Source organism: Westerdykella ornata (assembly GCF_010094085.1).
Source record: "Westerdykella ornata strain CBS 379.55 unplaced genomic scaffold EI97scaffold_6, whole genome shotgun sequence".
NCBI classification, from domain to species: domain Eukaryota; kingdom Fungi; phylum Ascomycota; class Dothideomycetes; order Pleosporales; family Sporormiaceae; genus Westerdykella; species Westerdykella ornata.
Window position 1 is genome coordinate 3,878 of NW_022986856.1, and position 15,208 is coordinate 19,085.

Consider the following 15,208-nt stretch of genomic DNA (forward strand, 5'->3'; position numbering starts at 1 on the left):
ACACTGGTGGAAATAGGATTCCACACAGTGAAACATGAACCTTGTTGTCTCATTAAAGATGGAATCATTTTGTTCTTCTATGTGGATGATATCATTGTTACATTCTACAAGTCTAGGAAGAGAGAGGCTCAGGAATCCATCAGGAAACTCATAGAGAAGTACACTATTATAGGAGGTGGTGATCTTCAGTGGTTCCTTGGTGTGGAAGTCCTGAGAGACTGTGAAGAGCGTACTCTCCTTCTCTCCCAAGCCCAGTATGCTGAGAAGATCAGCCATCTGGTGGACAGAACAGACCTCAGACATGATACCCCAATGGCAAATGTTGAACTCAAGCCAAGGGAAGGCCTAGCAATACCATCTGAGATCAACAAGTATCAGAGAAAGATTGGATCCTTGCTATTTGCTGCAGTCACCACCAGACCAGACATTGCCTTTGCAACTTCCAGACTGGCCCACTTCCTGATGAACCCAGGACAGGAACACCAAAATAGAGCAGACCGCGTCCTTCTGTACCTCCTTGATACAAAGAACCTTGGTCTTAAAATGGGAGGAGGTGATTCCTTGGAAGTTACAAGTGATACATCATTTGTAGATAATACACTGGATAGAAAGAGTTCCCAAGGATATACAATTAAACTATTCAATGATCTCATTGCTGTAAGGTTCCACAGATAATGGTATATCCTCTAGGAATCTTGGTTGGTTCTCGGAGATGAACGATAGGGTTCTTTGCACAGGGGTGACACCGGGGGTAACGGGTATTTGAAAACCAAGTGTACTAAGAAGTACTTGACTGAAATTGAACACAATGAGCCATATGGGCTCATCGTCTACTGTTATATACATGAGGTGCTCCCTTTGCTCCATAAACATGAGTAGAGCATTGAGAGCAGGTTGCATGCTCTTGCTCTGTTGCTCTCCTTGCTCCAGAGAGATCAGATGATCACTGAGAACACTCCGCAGATAATACATGATCATGTCATGCCAGCTGCACTATGCTCTGTGATCTTTCTCACTTAACTGAGAGCAACCCTGATCGGGTGGAGTCTAGCTCCTCTTGGATCATCACAATTGCATGGAAAGCAAACAAGCAAGATACAGTCACCACATCTACCACTGAAGCTGAACTGCTTGCACTCTCATAGGTGGCAAAGGAAGCCATGTTTATTTCAAGACTCCTCAAGGAACTGGAGGTTCTACTCCCAGAGCAGACAATAACCATCCACTGTGACAATCAACAAACCATTAGGCTCCTCAATGCAGAGATCTCAAGGCTGCAGACCAAGCTCAGGCATGTAGACATTTACAATTACTGGCTGAGGCAAGAGGTATCATCTAGGATCATCAGGATTGAGTATCTGCAATCAGAGAGGATGCTAGCTGATGGTTTACAAAGGTATTACCTGGGAACAAGTGGAATAGGTTCTTGGAACAATTGGGGCTGCAAAGAGTGAAGAGCTCAAATGCCCTGAAGGAGATAGACTTGGATGAAGTGCAAGGCAAGTTGGAAGACATGCTACTCTGAAGAGGAGATACTGTTGGGTCCAGCTTGCAATGGGTTCCAAGCTGAGGGGGTATATCAGATGGTAAACCAGTTTATGGACATCTCATCTGGGACTGAAGAGGAGGACTAGGAGAAGGTGTTTGTACCGGTACTCTCTGAGGATATGTGGCTAGTGATTCTGCAGTGGCTAGTGCTCTGCACAGCCTTGGTGCCCAGAGAAGGAACATCAAAACCGGTATCAGGCCCTAGCCTCACACACACAGACACACACCTGAATACAATCAGTCAACACATCTTCAATCAATCTTTCTGTCACCGTGACATCTTCAGATACCATCAAATCTAATACATGTACTGGAAACCAGATTGACTGTAGATATTTGCCTTTGAAGATGACTAGGCATTGGAGCTTGATGCCGGTAGCTGAGATAGCCTCGATGACAGATACCCACTCGCGATCCTCTGGAGATTTGATATAAGCTTTCTTCTTTAAAGAGCTTGCAAGTATCTGTGTATTTGTACATATCCCAAGTGTGATGCCCATCTCATCTATATTCCATATATCCTCATACTGTATACCTAGCTCAATCCTAGTACACTCAAATAGCTCAAGGAAGGCTCATATAGTGTCATGACTAGCTGCTGTAGTTCTTGCACTCTCGATTGTTCGGCCGACTATAGATGTGACACGTGGATTGTAGGTGATGAAATGGGATACCCATAGTTGGCCGAGTGGCTTGAAGTCACCATTCATGTGGAGGATTCGGGTGGCCATTTCTCGTACACGGGGATGTGAAGGTAGTTGTGCATGTGAGTCCTCATCAAGAATCCAATCGACTAGAAAAGCTTCTTGCTCTGGAGTCAATCGCTGTTGATTCTGATGAACTATCGTGTGTGGTTGTTGACCTCATAGCTGACTATGCAGCGTAGATTCAGGGATCCCATATGAACTAGCAGCTTTTCGCTAGCTTGTAAAAATGCCAGAATTAAGATCTTTAATAGCACATTGTATAGCAAACTCCTTAGGATCTATTTTAACTGTGTAGTGTTGATAGTATAGAGTGCTAAATCTGCATAACGTATTATGGTGGGGTGCACGGGAATTCTATCTGTGCAGAAAGTATATGGCCGAGCTTAGATAATCACCAAATAAGGAATTATTGACCGCCCAATATCTCACATCGCTGGGGATGTAAGCATTGTTTTGCCCCCACCAGGTGTTGCAGTAATTCGTGATCGTTCACATAAGCACATCCACATAACACAGCAACCCTATATATTTCTCACCCAAATTTAATAACAGAGCTATAAGGGCACCTATTTTTAACTGTAAGGTTATTAAGATATATATTAAGTCTATCTATATAGAGTTTTATAGTATTATAGCTGCAGATAGCTAATTAGAACCTCTAGGTCCTAATGTGCCTACTACCTATACGGATGAGCTCCTGGCATCTCTATAGCATCTTACTAATTATTTCCCTTATCTGCTTAAGCGTTATCTTCTCATATTCTTCCTAAAAGATCTTCTTAAAATACTATACAGTGCTATCCTATCTCTTCTCTCCCTCCTATAGGTACTAGAGCCAGCGTTTTGTATTTTCCTTAAGGATAAGCTAACACCCTTCTGTAGGATTTAGATTAGGAGATTGCCTAGGGTAAATTATGCAGTTAATCTAGCTCTCTTGCTTAAGTATATAGGCTACATTGTAGGTTGTTTTTGTGCTGTAAGATAGGTTATTATCCTCCTGCAACCTCTACTTAGATAGGTTATCTAATCTAGCCTTGTAAATAGCCTTAATGTAGTATAGCAGGATCTTCTTAGCATAGTATTTCTAGGTTATTAAATTGCCCTTTACCTGCTACTCTACCTCTAGCAGCTTCTAGGCCTTCTACTAGTGCACTCTCTCCTAATATTAGCTATCTGTTTTGTACTTTAAGCAGCAGGGTTTTAGAGGAGGCTTAGGCTTTAGCAGCATATCTTTTTCGTCGTTGTAGAAGCAGAGAGGCCCCTTGTAGTACTAGTTAATGTAGGCAAAGTAGTAAACCTTCTTAGCATAATTGTATGCAGTATCTGTCTCTTCCACTATATTCTTAGCATCTAATCTTGTACTAGGCTTCCTTAAGATCCTACACCTTTAGAAGCGCTCTTTTAAGTTAAAATAAGCCTTATCTATAAAGAAGAGATAGTCCTAATACCTATATATACGCTTATCTTTATGCTCTTCCGTGTAGAAGACCCTCTCCCTCTTGTTCTTCTTAGAGATCTCCTTAGTGTAAGCAGCTAGAAATAACTGCGCGCTGTTCTCCTGCGTACGTAGATTGTATTAAAGAGAGCGTATCTTGTTCTTTATCTTAAAGTGTTGCCTCTGTACGTAGAGAGGGAGGTGCCATACAGGATTGCTAGGTAAGAGCATAGCATCTAAAGTCTGCTAGAAGATCTTATATAGCTGTCCTAATTTATACCTAAGAGCTTCTGCCTGCAGCTTCCTTGTACGCCTCTTATAACCCTCCTTCCTATCTCTTCTCCATCTTCTGCCTGTAGGTGTACTAATGCTATAGGCGGCTACAATATCGCGCATCGTCTCTCCGTCCCGTAGGTAGTCTACGTGCTAGAAATAAGCTGCGCGCTTGCAGGTATTAGGTACTTTCGTAGTTTCTTCTAGTAGAGGAGTGTAAGGGCTTTTATTTAGCTCTATTTTCGTATAATTCTAATAAGTTTTAGTAGAGTTAGTATTATCTTAAAAACAGTGTTTACGTAGATGGATGATGAAAACAAGTGGTGCGCACGGTGCCGGCTTACGTGCGCGATCACGAATTACTGCAACACCTGGTGCCCCTAACATTTTCGTTCTCCAAACTTGCCCTCCACCTGAGAAATATCTGATGGATCGTGCGATTCTTAAGGACTACGCTCAACCGCAAAATGTTTGAACAATGACATGTTTAGAATCAAGTAACATTCGTGGCTAGCATCACGTTTAGGATTAGCCTGGCTTCCGACGACGGGAGTTTTCACTGCCGGACCACATACGCTCGCAGCGGCGGTTCCAACAAAGCCCCAGTCCTGCGCAAAACCGCGTGTTCGCCGAGTCTGACGGAAATACTTCAACTCACAACCCAAGCGTTCAAGTCGAGGTGAAATCATTGACGGAAGTGGAGAGTGTTGGCATACCACAACACAGAATTCGAGGAATTCAGTCAGAGAATCTGTATGAAGTGAGGCGAAAGGACGCCAAAATAAGATAAAGTTCCCAATAAACATAGTGGAATCCACTGCAAAACGACTTGACGGAGTTAAAGCGGTGGATCTTTCGAGTTGGAAGAGGCCGGTGGTCAATAGTGTAGAGGAGTGACAGTGACCCAGGCCGTTCCGGTGAAAGAGAGTGTTTTCCCCACATTTCCATTGCTATATACGGAGCTGACAGTTAGCGTAGAGAAAATTTTGCGTAGTTGCCCTTCACGGGCAATTTTTTTCCTGCGGCGCGCTTCTGCCTGTTTACTTTTTCACTCCCTCCTTCGCTCCCAATTCAACTCTTGACTTCACATCGCGACAACCTCAACCTCAACCTCACCCTCACCCATGAGTACCAACAAAAGGCAAAAGTCTTAAAGCCCGCCCAGCACCGTCCTTCTGTTCCTCAAACTGGAGCCCAAGTCCAAGGTCCACCTACAATGGCGACTCCACTCCAGCGGCAACAACAGGCACAGGCAACCGGCGCAAACGGAGCGCAGCCAGGCGCACGAGGTTTTGCCATGCCGCATTTACCTCTGCATGTAAGGGCTCGGACATAAATTTTCAGGATTCTAGTATCACCGATTAGCCACGCGGAAGCTCACAAAGCCAGGGACAACAGAGGTACACATTTCAACATACAGTTCTCCAACCACCTGCACCGCCGCAGCAGCAACGATCCTATCAACTGGCACAGACACAGCCTCAAATTAATACGCAGATAAATCCTCAGTTACAGGCCCCGGTTCCTACTCAGATGCAGATTGGAGCACTGCAACAACGGCAGCAGCCGCAGCAGCAGCAATGGTCGCAGCAACAACAACAGTGGCGGCAGCAACTACTTCGGCTACAGCAGCAACAACGACGACGACAACAACAACGGCTTCATCAACAGCCTCCCCAACAGCCGCTGCAACAGGCTCCGCTGCAGCCTGCGCAAGCTCAACACGCTCAACAGCAGGCCTACTATCGGTATATGCAACAACGACAGCAGCAGCAGCAGCAAGTATTCCTACAGCCTCCCCAACAGCAGCAGTCCCAGCAGCAAGCATTCCAACAACCTCCCCAACAGCAGCAGTCTCAGCAGCAAACACAGCAATGCCCACCTCCCCAGCGCCCTCAATCCGCGCCGAGCGCCGCCTCCGCCCAAATCCCCACTCAAACTAGGACAGCCAGCACAACACACAGATACGTACCCGCAACCCCCCACAACCCCAACGAACCGCGCATCCTCCTCCGCATCCACGAAGGCCGCCCCACAACAATCATCCATGACCTCTGGATCCCGCCTCGAGACCCTCTGGGCCCGCACCTCCTCCAACTCTGCGAATCCCAAGATCTCCTCTTCCGCTTCGACTGGAACTTCGTATACTGGCATCCGAGCCCGCTCCCCACGGACCCAGACAACACCATCCCCATTGTCCTGCGCTGGACCGATACGCCCGGCGGAGTGCAGATTCCCGGGTCCCAGGGCGGTGTGGTTCCACTGGAGCATGGGTGCAAGGTGGACATGGTAAGCTGGATCCGGGATGCAAAGTTCGTAGAGCAGAAGGGTCTCGAGCTCGGGCTGGAAGATTGGGAAAAGGTCTACGTGGTCACTACGATGCAGAAATGCAGAAGGGGGCTGCGGATAGAGCGATTACAGGAGCAGCAGGAGATGAATAATTGGATTTCTGAGCTCCAGGTGAAGACGTTGACGATGGCGCAGAGACTGTCGGCCGCTGAGGTGGAGTTGGCGTGGTTGAAGGAGGCGTATCAGATTGTGGTGGGGGAGAAGAAGGGGCTTGAGGAGCGGTTGAGGGTGGCGGAGATGATGGAGAGGACGCTGAGGTCGTGGATACGGGAGCATGGGGGGTTGGATGGTCAGACTGCAGATCCAGTCGTGTTGTCAGCTCCGGCTCCGGCTCCGGGTCTGGCTCCAGTTCAAGACCCAGTGGAACCTCCAGTCCAAACACCAGTCACTGCGTTCCAAGCTCTAGTTCGGCCTGCCGTTCAAGCTCAAGCTGAAGAGGAGGCAAAGGCCCATCCGCCTCGTCCAACCGTAGAAAGTGTACACGATTCTGGTGATGACAGCCGGAGCCAGAGCAGGGAGGATGGAAGGGGACATGGGCAGGAGAATGCGGTGGCGGATGAGGTGGGGGATGGCTCCGAGAAAGGATCGGAAGACGGGTCGGCGGATGAGATGGATAACTAACTGAATTAGCGTGGTGGGCATGGTTACAAGGACAACGGAGATGATATGAGAGGGTGTGACTGTAGGTTTTCATAACGCTTCAATGATGAACCCGTTTGGGACTGAACTGCGGTTAGAGCCGCTTACACTGTAATCTAGACTTCAGCAATCAGTGCTGAGTGGTAATGTTTGCGAGCAATCCGCATGAGTTCGGCTGATTGCATGCTATGACATACCTCATTGACATTGATAAAGCCCGTGATGGGTTGTAACTGAGTCTATATGGTCCAGCTGGAATGTCGCGGAACTGGAGAATAGCCGTGATTTCCCTGGCCCCTGCTACGATCTGATCACATATCCGCTTCGAAGAACTTTTGCAAATCACACCCGTGAAGAGCATCTTTTCAAATACCTCTTACGCTAACCTCCAACGCTTAGCCAGCTCGACTCCCTCCGCCAGTGTGCCCACCCGCGCATCGATGGCGTATCCCTGCTCCTCAAACCGCTTGCACTCAGTCCAGAGGTCGGTAAGGGGAACCGTGAATGTTTCGATAAATTCGTTGTCCTCGAGTTCCGGTTGCGGATTCTGATTCTCCGGCTTGGACATGTCGACTGAGATATGTATCATCCTCAGGTTGGTGTTGCAGAAGCCGGGATCTAGAGGTTTAGACCGTGGTTAGTCAGTAGGTTCGACAAATGGGACGGGAATACGTCAGTGTCCACGTGGAAATCCAGAGAGAATATTCAACATGCTGAATTTCGTCACGGTTTTTGCCGGCTGTTCACGCTGGGAAATATAGTTAAGCTGGAATATGACCTTTGTTGCCAAAAAATTCCCATTGAAATACACGGTGAGATGGCCGAGTTGGTTATGGCGCCAGGTTAAGGTCTTCTTAACACTAATTCCTGGTCACGAAAGTGGCGTGGGTTCGAGTCCCACTCTCATCAACATTCGTCCTTTCGAATAGGAAGGGTTTCGGGAATCTTTTTTTGCGTTGAAAGGGTCCGAGAGGTTCAGTGAATTTTTTCATGGAGCATATTTTTTCGTGGCGTGGCTGGAAACGGGAGGTCGAAGATCGATGTAGAAAATTGATATAAGAGAAATGCATACGTACCGTTGAACATGATTGGACTGACTCCAAAATCACCGTCCATGACCTCCCCTACATAGCCACACTCCTCTTTGAGTTCACGGATCGCACATGTCTCAGGCGTCTCATTCGGATCGATGAGACCGGCAGGAATCTCAATGACGGTAGCGTTGACAGGCGGACGCCATTGCTTCTGGAGAACGATACGGGGAGACTCGTCGGGTTTGGACGGGTCTCGGAGGATGGCAACGACGCCTACGCCATCGATGTCACAGTCTTTGGGGCGTGTGAGGCGCTCGCCTGACTCCCATGTGCGCTCGACTCCCTCAGGGTCTGTATACGTGATTCTAGGGAATGGGTTAACTGAGAGTATATGTTGTAGTGCAGAACATATGACGTACTTGACTAAGGTGGCCCACTTGGCATCTTTCTGGTCCTTTGAGGAGTGAGAAGAAGAAGGAGAGATAAGAACGGGGAGCGACTGACCAACGGCTCCACCTTGAGGACCTTGGACTTGTTCTCGGACTTTGCATTGATAGTAGATGATGCCATGGATGCTTTCTGCTGCGGAGTATACTGTATACTCAAGGTAAATTCGGAACAACTAATATACAATTCTGGGCGAGGGAGGTGTGTTGGCGTTCAGGAACGTGGCAGCGTCTGCAGGGTTGTGTGATTTCCAAGGGTTGGGGTAGCGGGGCGGTCATGACGACGAACATCGCCAACTCAGTGCCAAGAGCCTCAACTGCTCGTTCACACGAATTCACAGCGAGATACTCGCTCATTCCCCCCCTCGCCACACATCGTTTGCGTATGTCGCGTTTGCGATCTCACGAATTGCAAGGCGAATATTTCGATGAGTTCGATGGGCGCTGTACCGTGCCTCATCTGCGTTGCAAGGTCCGTGAGAAGCTACATCTATGAAATGATGATAACTGCTTTCATTTTCAGCATCTGTTGGTTTAATATAGGCGTAGCTCCCGCCCCAGTTTCGCGGCATCACATTGAACAATAACCAACCTCTTACATCACCATCATGCACGAAAAGGAGTTGGTACGAGAAACGGCAAAGAGTCTCTCTTCGAAGAGCGCATCGCCAGTGAATTTTAAGGATGGAGTTCGCTCGTATCTCAAGGGTCGCAAGCCGGAAGTACGACTGAGTGGCGGGAGCGAATCAAGGGGTGAGGCTGAGGCAGACTGTCTTCAGTGCGGCGGCCCGGCAATACGATGAGGATCTTATTATTACAATATAAAGCGACGTGCGCGGATTCCGAAAGGCGATGAACCCAACATCACGATCACGATGTCAGCTGGTTTGTTGAAGGCGTTGGCCAGCGAACCTGGGAGTCGCACACAGGCCCTGTTTCAGACGGTCACATCCGCAGAACGAGCCTGCAGCTGTCATGTCCTCTTTGGGCGGGTTTGTGGCGCCGGTGAGAGACGTCTCTCGCATTCAATGCGTGCAAAGGTTCTTCCGTTCTTGGTGCCTCTTCATACTCTGTCGGCCCTCGGCACAGGTTGCCGGCCGCTCTCCCGAACCTCAACAGGCTTGCACCCAGGATGAGGATGAGGAGAGCTTTTCCGCAACGCACCAGCGAACACAGGAGGGAGTACTCCGTATTTCCCTTTCGTTTCTTTTTCTCTGCGTGCTTCCTTCTGCGAGTCAAGAGCAAACCGCCACCCAGGTACCAGCAGTGGGGGACGGACTCCCCGTATTGGGATGGCCTCTCCGTTCTGGGCGTGAATGTTGTTTCCACGATTCTCACCTTTTTACCGTGGCGGCCCCTGCCAAGCCTCGACAGACTTTGCCTGTTCCTGCAGAGTGCTCCCCGCACAGCTCCCGGGCTCCTTGTCCGATCCAGGGCGAATCACGCATGGTCTCTGCTGGCGGCGTTGATCTCCCTTTCTGCACTGGGCTCAGCGCTGCCGGGCGCTCTTGTTGGACGGACGGTCTATCAGAGGGGCCACGACGGAGCAAATGGCAACAGAAGCGATCCTCAGCCCGCCTATCAGCTTCTACCAACAAGCGGGTGGCTCATGAGAAAGGCGAAACCACGGCGGCCCCAAAGGCCACTGAACTTCGCGAAGGGGCGCCACGGAAAATACTCAGGAGAGTCCAGACGGAGCCCGGCTGGAGGCGTCCGACCGTCGACGAGTCAACTCCCCCTAGCGCTTACAAGGTATTCAATGGCGTTTAGCGCCTGGTACAATTGGCCGTTTCCGGTAAGCGAGTATCCTAGAAGCGAAATTGACTGGCGGCGAAGCATCGTTTCCAAGAATATCATTCACTCCTGTCCCAAAACGGCAAGGCGCCCAAGGCTCTCCAAAACGTGCTCCGCCCTCCGCGCCCGGTGGTGATGGTCCACCCAGTGCATGCACATGGCGCGAGAGAAAGCAGGGCTGGCCATACTCCGTACTGGGGGGCCTGCTGCCCGCGTGGGTCTGCGTGGGTTCTTTACCAGCCTGTCGCCTCTTCTGCTTCTACCTTCCTTTTGCCTTCCCTTCCTTCTTCAGGCTCTCCAGGAACAAAGTCACTCTTTTCAACAGTGTGTGAACTCACACGTTCTCTCATTTTCCATTCACTCTTTGACTGGTTCGGCCCCCGGAAACAACGGCGCCGTTCACCGTGTTCCGGCGTCTACTCCGTTTCCGTCCTCTGGATCCCCGTTTTTGCCTGTATTCGAAACCCCCTCCCCAAGGGGCCTGAGGGCTTGAACCGAATTGAGCGCGTTGGAACACTCATCCAACCACTTTGGAAGACCTGATCTGTTGGACCCAGCCGCACGCCCGGGGAGTGACCGTCTTCGCCGCTTCTTCGAGGAGGCTCACCACGCCCTTCTTCTCCCACCGCTCTTCGCACTCGTGGGAGAGCCCGGTGACTCCAGTCCTTCGTATTTTTCTATTCGAGCAGTGTTGGGTATTATTTTTTCATAATGGCTAATTGGTTTGGAGACCTGCAGTTGGCCTACAAGTACTGGTATGTCTTGGCTCACAATGATCGACGGAAGAGGCGGGCTGATCATTACAGTGTCGTCTTTGGAGCACTACTCCTCTTGACCATCTTGGCTGGCTGCATCAAACTGCTTTATGACAGGAGAAGGTGAGTCGACATTACTGACAACATCATCTCGAAGGACGCTGACACCGTCACCAGGCTGAAGAAGCACTCCAAGGAACAGGAGAATATCGAGGCTGGTCGCAAAGATGATCAAATGGAGCTGAACCAACGCGAGAAGGACGAAGGCGACCTTTTTGGTATTCGAGCCATTGAAGCTGGTTTCTACGCCGGTATCCCGCAGTCGCGTCCGACGTCGAGAGCCGGGTCATTCGCCGAGAGCCAGAACCGAAGCACCAGCACCTTAATCGGCGGCGCGTCCCTGGCTCTCAAGGAGCAGACGCATTCCATGTCGAGCAGTGTCACGACGCTTCCGCTGGCTCACACCGCTGGCAACCGCGACTCCTCAAACTCGCCCCCACGCAGAAAGTCGCCTCCTACCATCAGGCTCGCGCCCTCTGAGGCCGAGCTGAGTGGGCGTATCAACCACAGCGCCGCTGTGAACATGAACTTGAACGTCCCTCCGTCACCGGTTTTCGGCCATGGTTCTCAATCTCCTACATTCGGTGGCTCAGATAGCGGCGACAGCGATGGCCAAACTTCCCCTCGATCGCCAAACTTCCGTCCTGATCACTATTCGCCTCATGCTCCTCAAATTCCCATGCCCCAAGGTTTGACGGTCTCTGTGCACCCGGCCGAGGACATGCCCAAGTCGGAATCCGCTTCGTTCAACATGGATAGCGCGCCTTCTTCCCGTGGTCCTACACCCGAGGCCAGGCAACCCACGCTTCCAAACGTTAGCCTGGCGGATGAGCCTCGATCTCTGTATACGACAGGGCAGTCGAGTAGGTAGCATTCCTCTGTTGCGTTGTATTTTAAGCAATCAATGTTGTGAAGGGCACACACCTGACCGCTTCTAAGAACCTGAACCTGACCGACCGTCCTCGCCCGTCCGCCTCCAACCCCAGACCTACCAGCCCGCGCACCAGCGAGACCAGAGTAATGCAAGCAGTGTGTATAGCCTGAACCGAGCCAGCACCCACCAGACGGCCAACTCGATGGATTCGACGTACAACTTCTCCTTCCCCGAGAACTCGAACCGCAATTCGCTTGCCGTGAGCTCATCCAAAGACGGGAGTCGGCGTCCCAGCGCTTCCAGTTCTCTGCTCGCTCCCGGTTCGTCCACGACCAGCAACCAGCAGAATGACCCCCGTTTCAGCGAATTCTACGACGCGTACTACCGCAACTCGATGCTTCCCCCAGCTTCTGGCGCCGATGGGCCCAAACGACCGGGAAATCTCAACCTGCAGGAGACGATCGCCGAAGTGGACTCACCCTTACCATCACCGAACCCCACTACTCCATTCATCCCGCCAGGCGTAGCGATATGAAGTTGCCATAGACTCTAAACTTGGCATCTGACAATCGCTGACGATGCAGGATGCTTGATTGTGCGGATCGAGGGTTTCTGGGCGGGTGGGTGTTGACGTCAGCTTTAGCGCATCTCTCTCTCCTCTTGTTTTGCACCATAGCAATGGCGTCGGAGGCTTTCGTCTTGTTTCGTTGCATCATGTGTTTTACGTGCTATCTGGACATTTTTTGGATGAGAGGGACGTCTGCGAATGAAGGAGAGCGGGGGAATAGGAGACACACAAGAACTGGGACGATAAAATGGGAACGGGTTTGACGTATACTAGCGAAACTTGAGCTGCGCTGCTGCTGCATCATTTCTTAATTTCTACTGCGGACGTCGGCTTCTTGCGGGCTCCCGGTTTATATATCCACCATCGCATAGGCTGGGAAATACATGATCAATTTTTTATGAGCGTCTCTGCCGTTCTCAGGGTCTTTGAATTCACAAGTTCAGTGAGGTTGAGGTGCGGTTGCGTATCCCCCCAAAATTGGATGCGCAACTTGGAGACTCTGGCAAATCTACCTCCATCAGTAATTGTCGTCGTCCAAAAAGGTGCCTTTTGGCCCACCCATGGTGGGACGATGGGTGCGTGTCTGTCGACCATGGCACGATCCGAAGGATAGATCCCTGCATTCCACATGTAAAATGGCCTTGCGCCCCCGTGGCAGAATGTCTCCGATTGCCACTCACCGCCTGGGCAGCCGCAACCTCCGACTATCTCTTTATTAACGACTGCATTTTCCATTTCTCTTCCAATTGCGCCGTTCTGCTGATTTCCTGTTTGCCTAATTCCTTCCCTATCGCCTCTTCGTGGCTGTCCTCTCCCGAAACTGGTGCGGAGATTTCTTACTTCGCCCCGCAATGTCCTCAACGACAACTACAACCAGGCCATTGTCGACGACTTCGAATTCGCTCTCGCAACACACGACGACGCTGAAGGGGAAATTGAATTGTGAATACACGCCTTCACCCGACCAGAAGGAGATTCGGCGGCGTGTACATCATGAAGCGGACATCGTCATCGTGGGTGCCGGGATTGCCGGATGCGCCGCAGCAGTGGCATTTGGGAAGCAAGGGCGCAGTGTCATACTGTTGGAGAAGAGCTTGAAGGAGCCGGATCGGATTGTGGGGGAGCTGTTGCAGCCGGGCGGTGTGCAGGCGTTGGAGAAGTTGGGATTGAGAGGTATGCACAAACATCCCTAAGGACAAGACATCAAACTTACCAAACCACCAGACTGCCTCGAAGGCATCGACGCCATCCCCTGCTACGGCTACCAAGTCACCTACCACGGCGAACCCGTCTCCATCCCCTACTCGACCGTCTCCCCCGGCACTCGCCCCGAAGGCCGCTCCTTTCACCACGGCCGCTTCATCCAGAAGCTGCGCGCCGCCGCACGCGCAACCCCCAACGTCACCGTCATAGAATCCACAGTCACCTCCCTCATAACCAGCACATACAGCCCGCAGGTCCTAGGCGTCAACTGCCTAACCAACGGCAAACCCGACTTCTACTTCGGCACCCTCACCCTCGTCGCCGACGGCTACAACAGCAAATTCCGCAAAGAACACCTCCCCCACCAACCGCGGGTGCGCAGCAAATTCTTCGGCCTCGAGCTGATCGATGCCGTTCTCCCAGCGCCGAACCACGGCCACGTCATCCTCTCCGACGCTCCGCCCATCCTCATCTACCAAATCGGCACGCACGAGACGCGCATCCTGATCGACGTGCCCGAGAACCTGCCGAGCGCGAGCCCCAAAGCCGGGGGCGTCAAGAACCACCTCCTCAACGTCGCGCTCCCCGCCGTCCCCGCCTGTGTGCGGCCCTCGCTCAAGAAAGCCATCGAGGAGGGGAAACTGCGATCGATGCCCAACTCGTTCCTGCCCCCGGCGACGCAAAGGACCCCCGGGATGATGATCCTCGGCGACGCCATGAACATGCGGCATCCGCTTACGGGCGGCGGCATGACGGTCGCCTTCAACGACGTGGTGCTCCTCTCGCAACTGCTCTCCCCCGAAAGAGTGCCCAGTCTGGAGAACACGAAGCAGGTCCTCGAGCAGATGGCGGCTTTCCACTGGGCGCGCAAGTCGTCGTCGACCGTCATCAACATCCTCGCCATGGCGCTGTATTCGCTCTTCGCCGCCGACGATGCCCGCCTCGTCACACTGCAGAATGGGTGCTTCCGGTACTTCCAGCGCGGTGGCCGGTGCGTTGCCGAGCCGTGCGGGTTACTAGCTGGGCTGATCAAGCGGCCGGCGGTGCTGGTGCGGCATTTCTTCGCCGTGGCGTTTTATGCGGTGTGGAGAAGGATGGTTGAGGGGCCCGTTTGGAGGGTGCCCTGGGTGTTGTTTGTGGAGAGTTGGTTGGTGATTTGGAAGGCTTGCGTGGTTATTGGGCCGTATTTGGTTTGGGAGGTGAGGCGGTAGACGAGGTGTGATATGAGGGTAAATGGGTTTTGATATCTATGGAAGGAATTCTTTTTTTGCGTGTGTATATATGTATGCATTGAGCGTAAGACGGGAAAGGTAGAAGAAGCGGCGAAATGGGTTGCATGATCTCGGGATGGAGCGAGGGAGGAGAGGATATTGGTATTTTTTCCCCTCTGCTCAGACGTAGATTCGTCTCCGAATAATAGTAATACAGCAGCATCAGAAAATGATCCTGTCCCTTCCTTTCCATCCACGGCTGCTCCTCAACCCACTACCTCCTCCGCAAGAATCCCGAAAAAACCCAAGGTC

At 51.3% G+C, this 15,208-nt stretch overlaps 5 protein-coding genes and 1 non-coding gene across 6 annotated transcripts; 5 read left to right on the top strand and 1 right to left on the bottom strand.

Moving 5' to 3' along the window:
- The first annotated feature begins 4,809 nt into the window (after positions 1–4,809).
- EI97DRAFT_270602 (uncharacterized protein) lies at positions 4,810–7,007 on the top strand. Its single transcript, XM_033794272.1, has 2 exons — positions 4,810–5,281; positions 5,353–7,007. Exons 1-2 carry the CDS (start codon positions 5,180–5,182, stop codon positions 6,931–6,933), a joined length of 1,683 nt encoding a protein of 560 aa, XP_033655234.1. The 5' UTR covers positions 4,810–5,179; the 3' UTR covers positions 6,934–7,007.
- A 250-nt stretch (positions 7,008–7,257) lies between these two features.
- Positions 7,258–8,669, bottom strand: EI97DRAFT_270382 (uncharacterized protein). Its single transcript, XM_033794271.1, has 4 exons — positions 8,490–8,669; positions 8,405–8,439; positions 8,028–8,350; positions 7,258–7,569 (listed from the first exon to the last, which is right to left on the bottom strand). Exons 1-4 carry the CDS (start codon positions 8,553–8,555, stop codon positions 7,328–7,330), a joined length of 666 nt encoding a protein of 221 aa, XP_033655235.1. The 5' UTR covers positions 8,556–8,669; the 3' UTR covers positions 7,258–7,327.
- On the top strand, positions 7,763–7,860 carry EI97DRAFT_t32. The gene has a single exon. It is a non-coding gene; the product is annotated as a tRNA-Leu (tRNA).
- A 614-nt stretch (positions 8,670–9,283) lies between the features above and the next one.
- On the top strand, positions 9,284–10,699 carry EI97DRAFT_270662 (uncharacterized protein). The gene has a single exon (XM_033794273.1). The coding sequence runs from the start codon at positions 9,564–9,566 to the stop codon at positions 10,359–10,361; it is 798 nt and encodes a 265-aa protein (XP_033655236.1). The 5' UTR covers positions 9,284–9,563; the 3' UTR covers positions 10,362–10,699.
- Positions 10,700–10,936: 237 nt separating this feature from the next.
- EI97DRAFT_374516 (uncharacterized protein) lies at positions 10,937–11,911 on the top strand (the record flags this gene model as incomplete). The annotated part of the gene is made up of 3 exons (XM_033795457.1): positions 10,937–10,980; positions 11,032–11,103; positions 11,158–11,911. The coding sequence occupies 3 exons, from the start codon at positions 10,937–10,939 to the stop codon at positions 11,909–11,911; spliced, it is 870 nt and encodes a 289-aa protein (XP_033655237.1).
- A 1,422-nt stretch (positions 11,912–13,333) lies between these two features.
- EI97DRAFT_441013 (squalene monooxygenase) lies at positions 13,334–14,896 on the top strand (the record flags this gene model as incomplete). Its single annotated transcript, XM_033799671.1, has 2 exons — positions 13,334–13,655; positions 13,707–14,896. The coding sequence occupies 2 exons, from the start codon at positions 13,334–13,336 to the stop codon at positions 14,894–14,896; spliced, it is 1,512 nt and encodes a 503-aa protein (XP_033655238.1).
- Between the last annotated feature and the right edge of the window lie 312 nt (positions 14,897–15,208).

Coding starts and splice junctions, on each gene's coding strand:
- EI97DRAFT_270602 (XM_033794272.1), top strand. CDS start 5,180: ATGGCGACTCCACTCCAGCGGCAACAACAGGCACAGGCAACCGGCGCA. Junction 5,282..5,352: donor TGCCGCATTTACCTCTGCAT/GTAAGGGCTCGG, acceptor TCACAAAGCCAG/GGACAACAGAGGTACACATT.
- EI97DRAFT_270382 (XM_033794271.1), bottom strand. CDS start 8,555: ATGGCATCATCTACTATCAATGCAAAGTCCGAGAACAAGTCCAAGGTC. Junction 8,351..8,404: donor AAGTGGGCCACCTTAGTCAA/GTACGTCATATG, acceptor CCCATTCCCTAG/AATCACGTATACAGACCCTG. Junction 7,570..8,027: donor CAGTCCAATCATGTTCAACG/GTACGTATGCAT, acceptor CTAAACCTCTAG/ATCCCGGCTTCTGCAACACC.
- EI97DRAFT_270662 (XM_033794273.1), top strand. CDS start 9,564: ATGAGGATGAGGAGAGCTTTTCCGCAACGCACCAGCGAACACAGGAGG.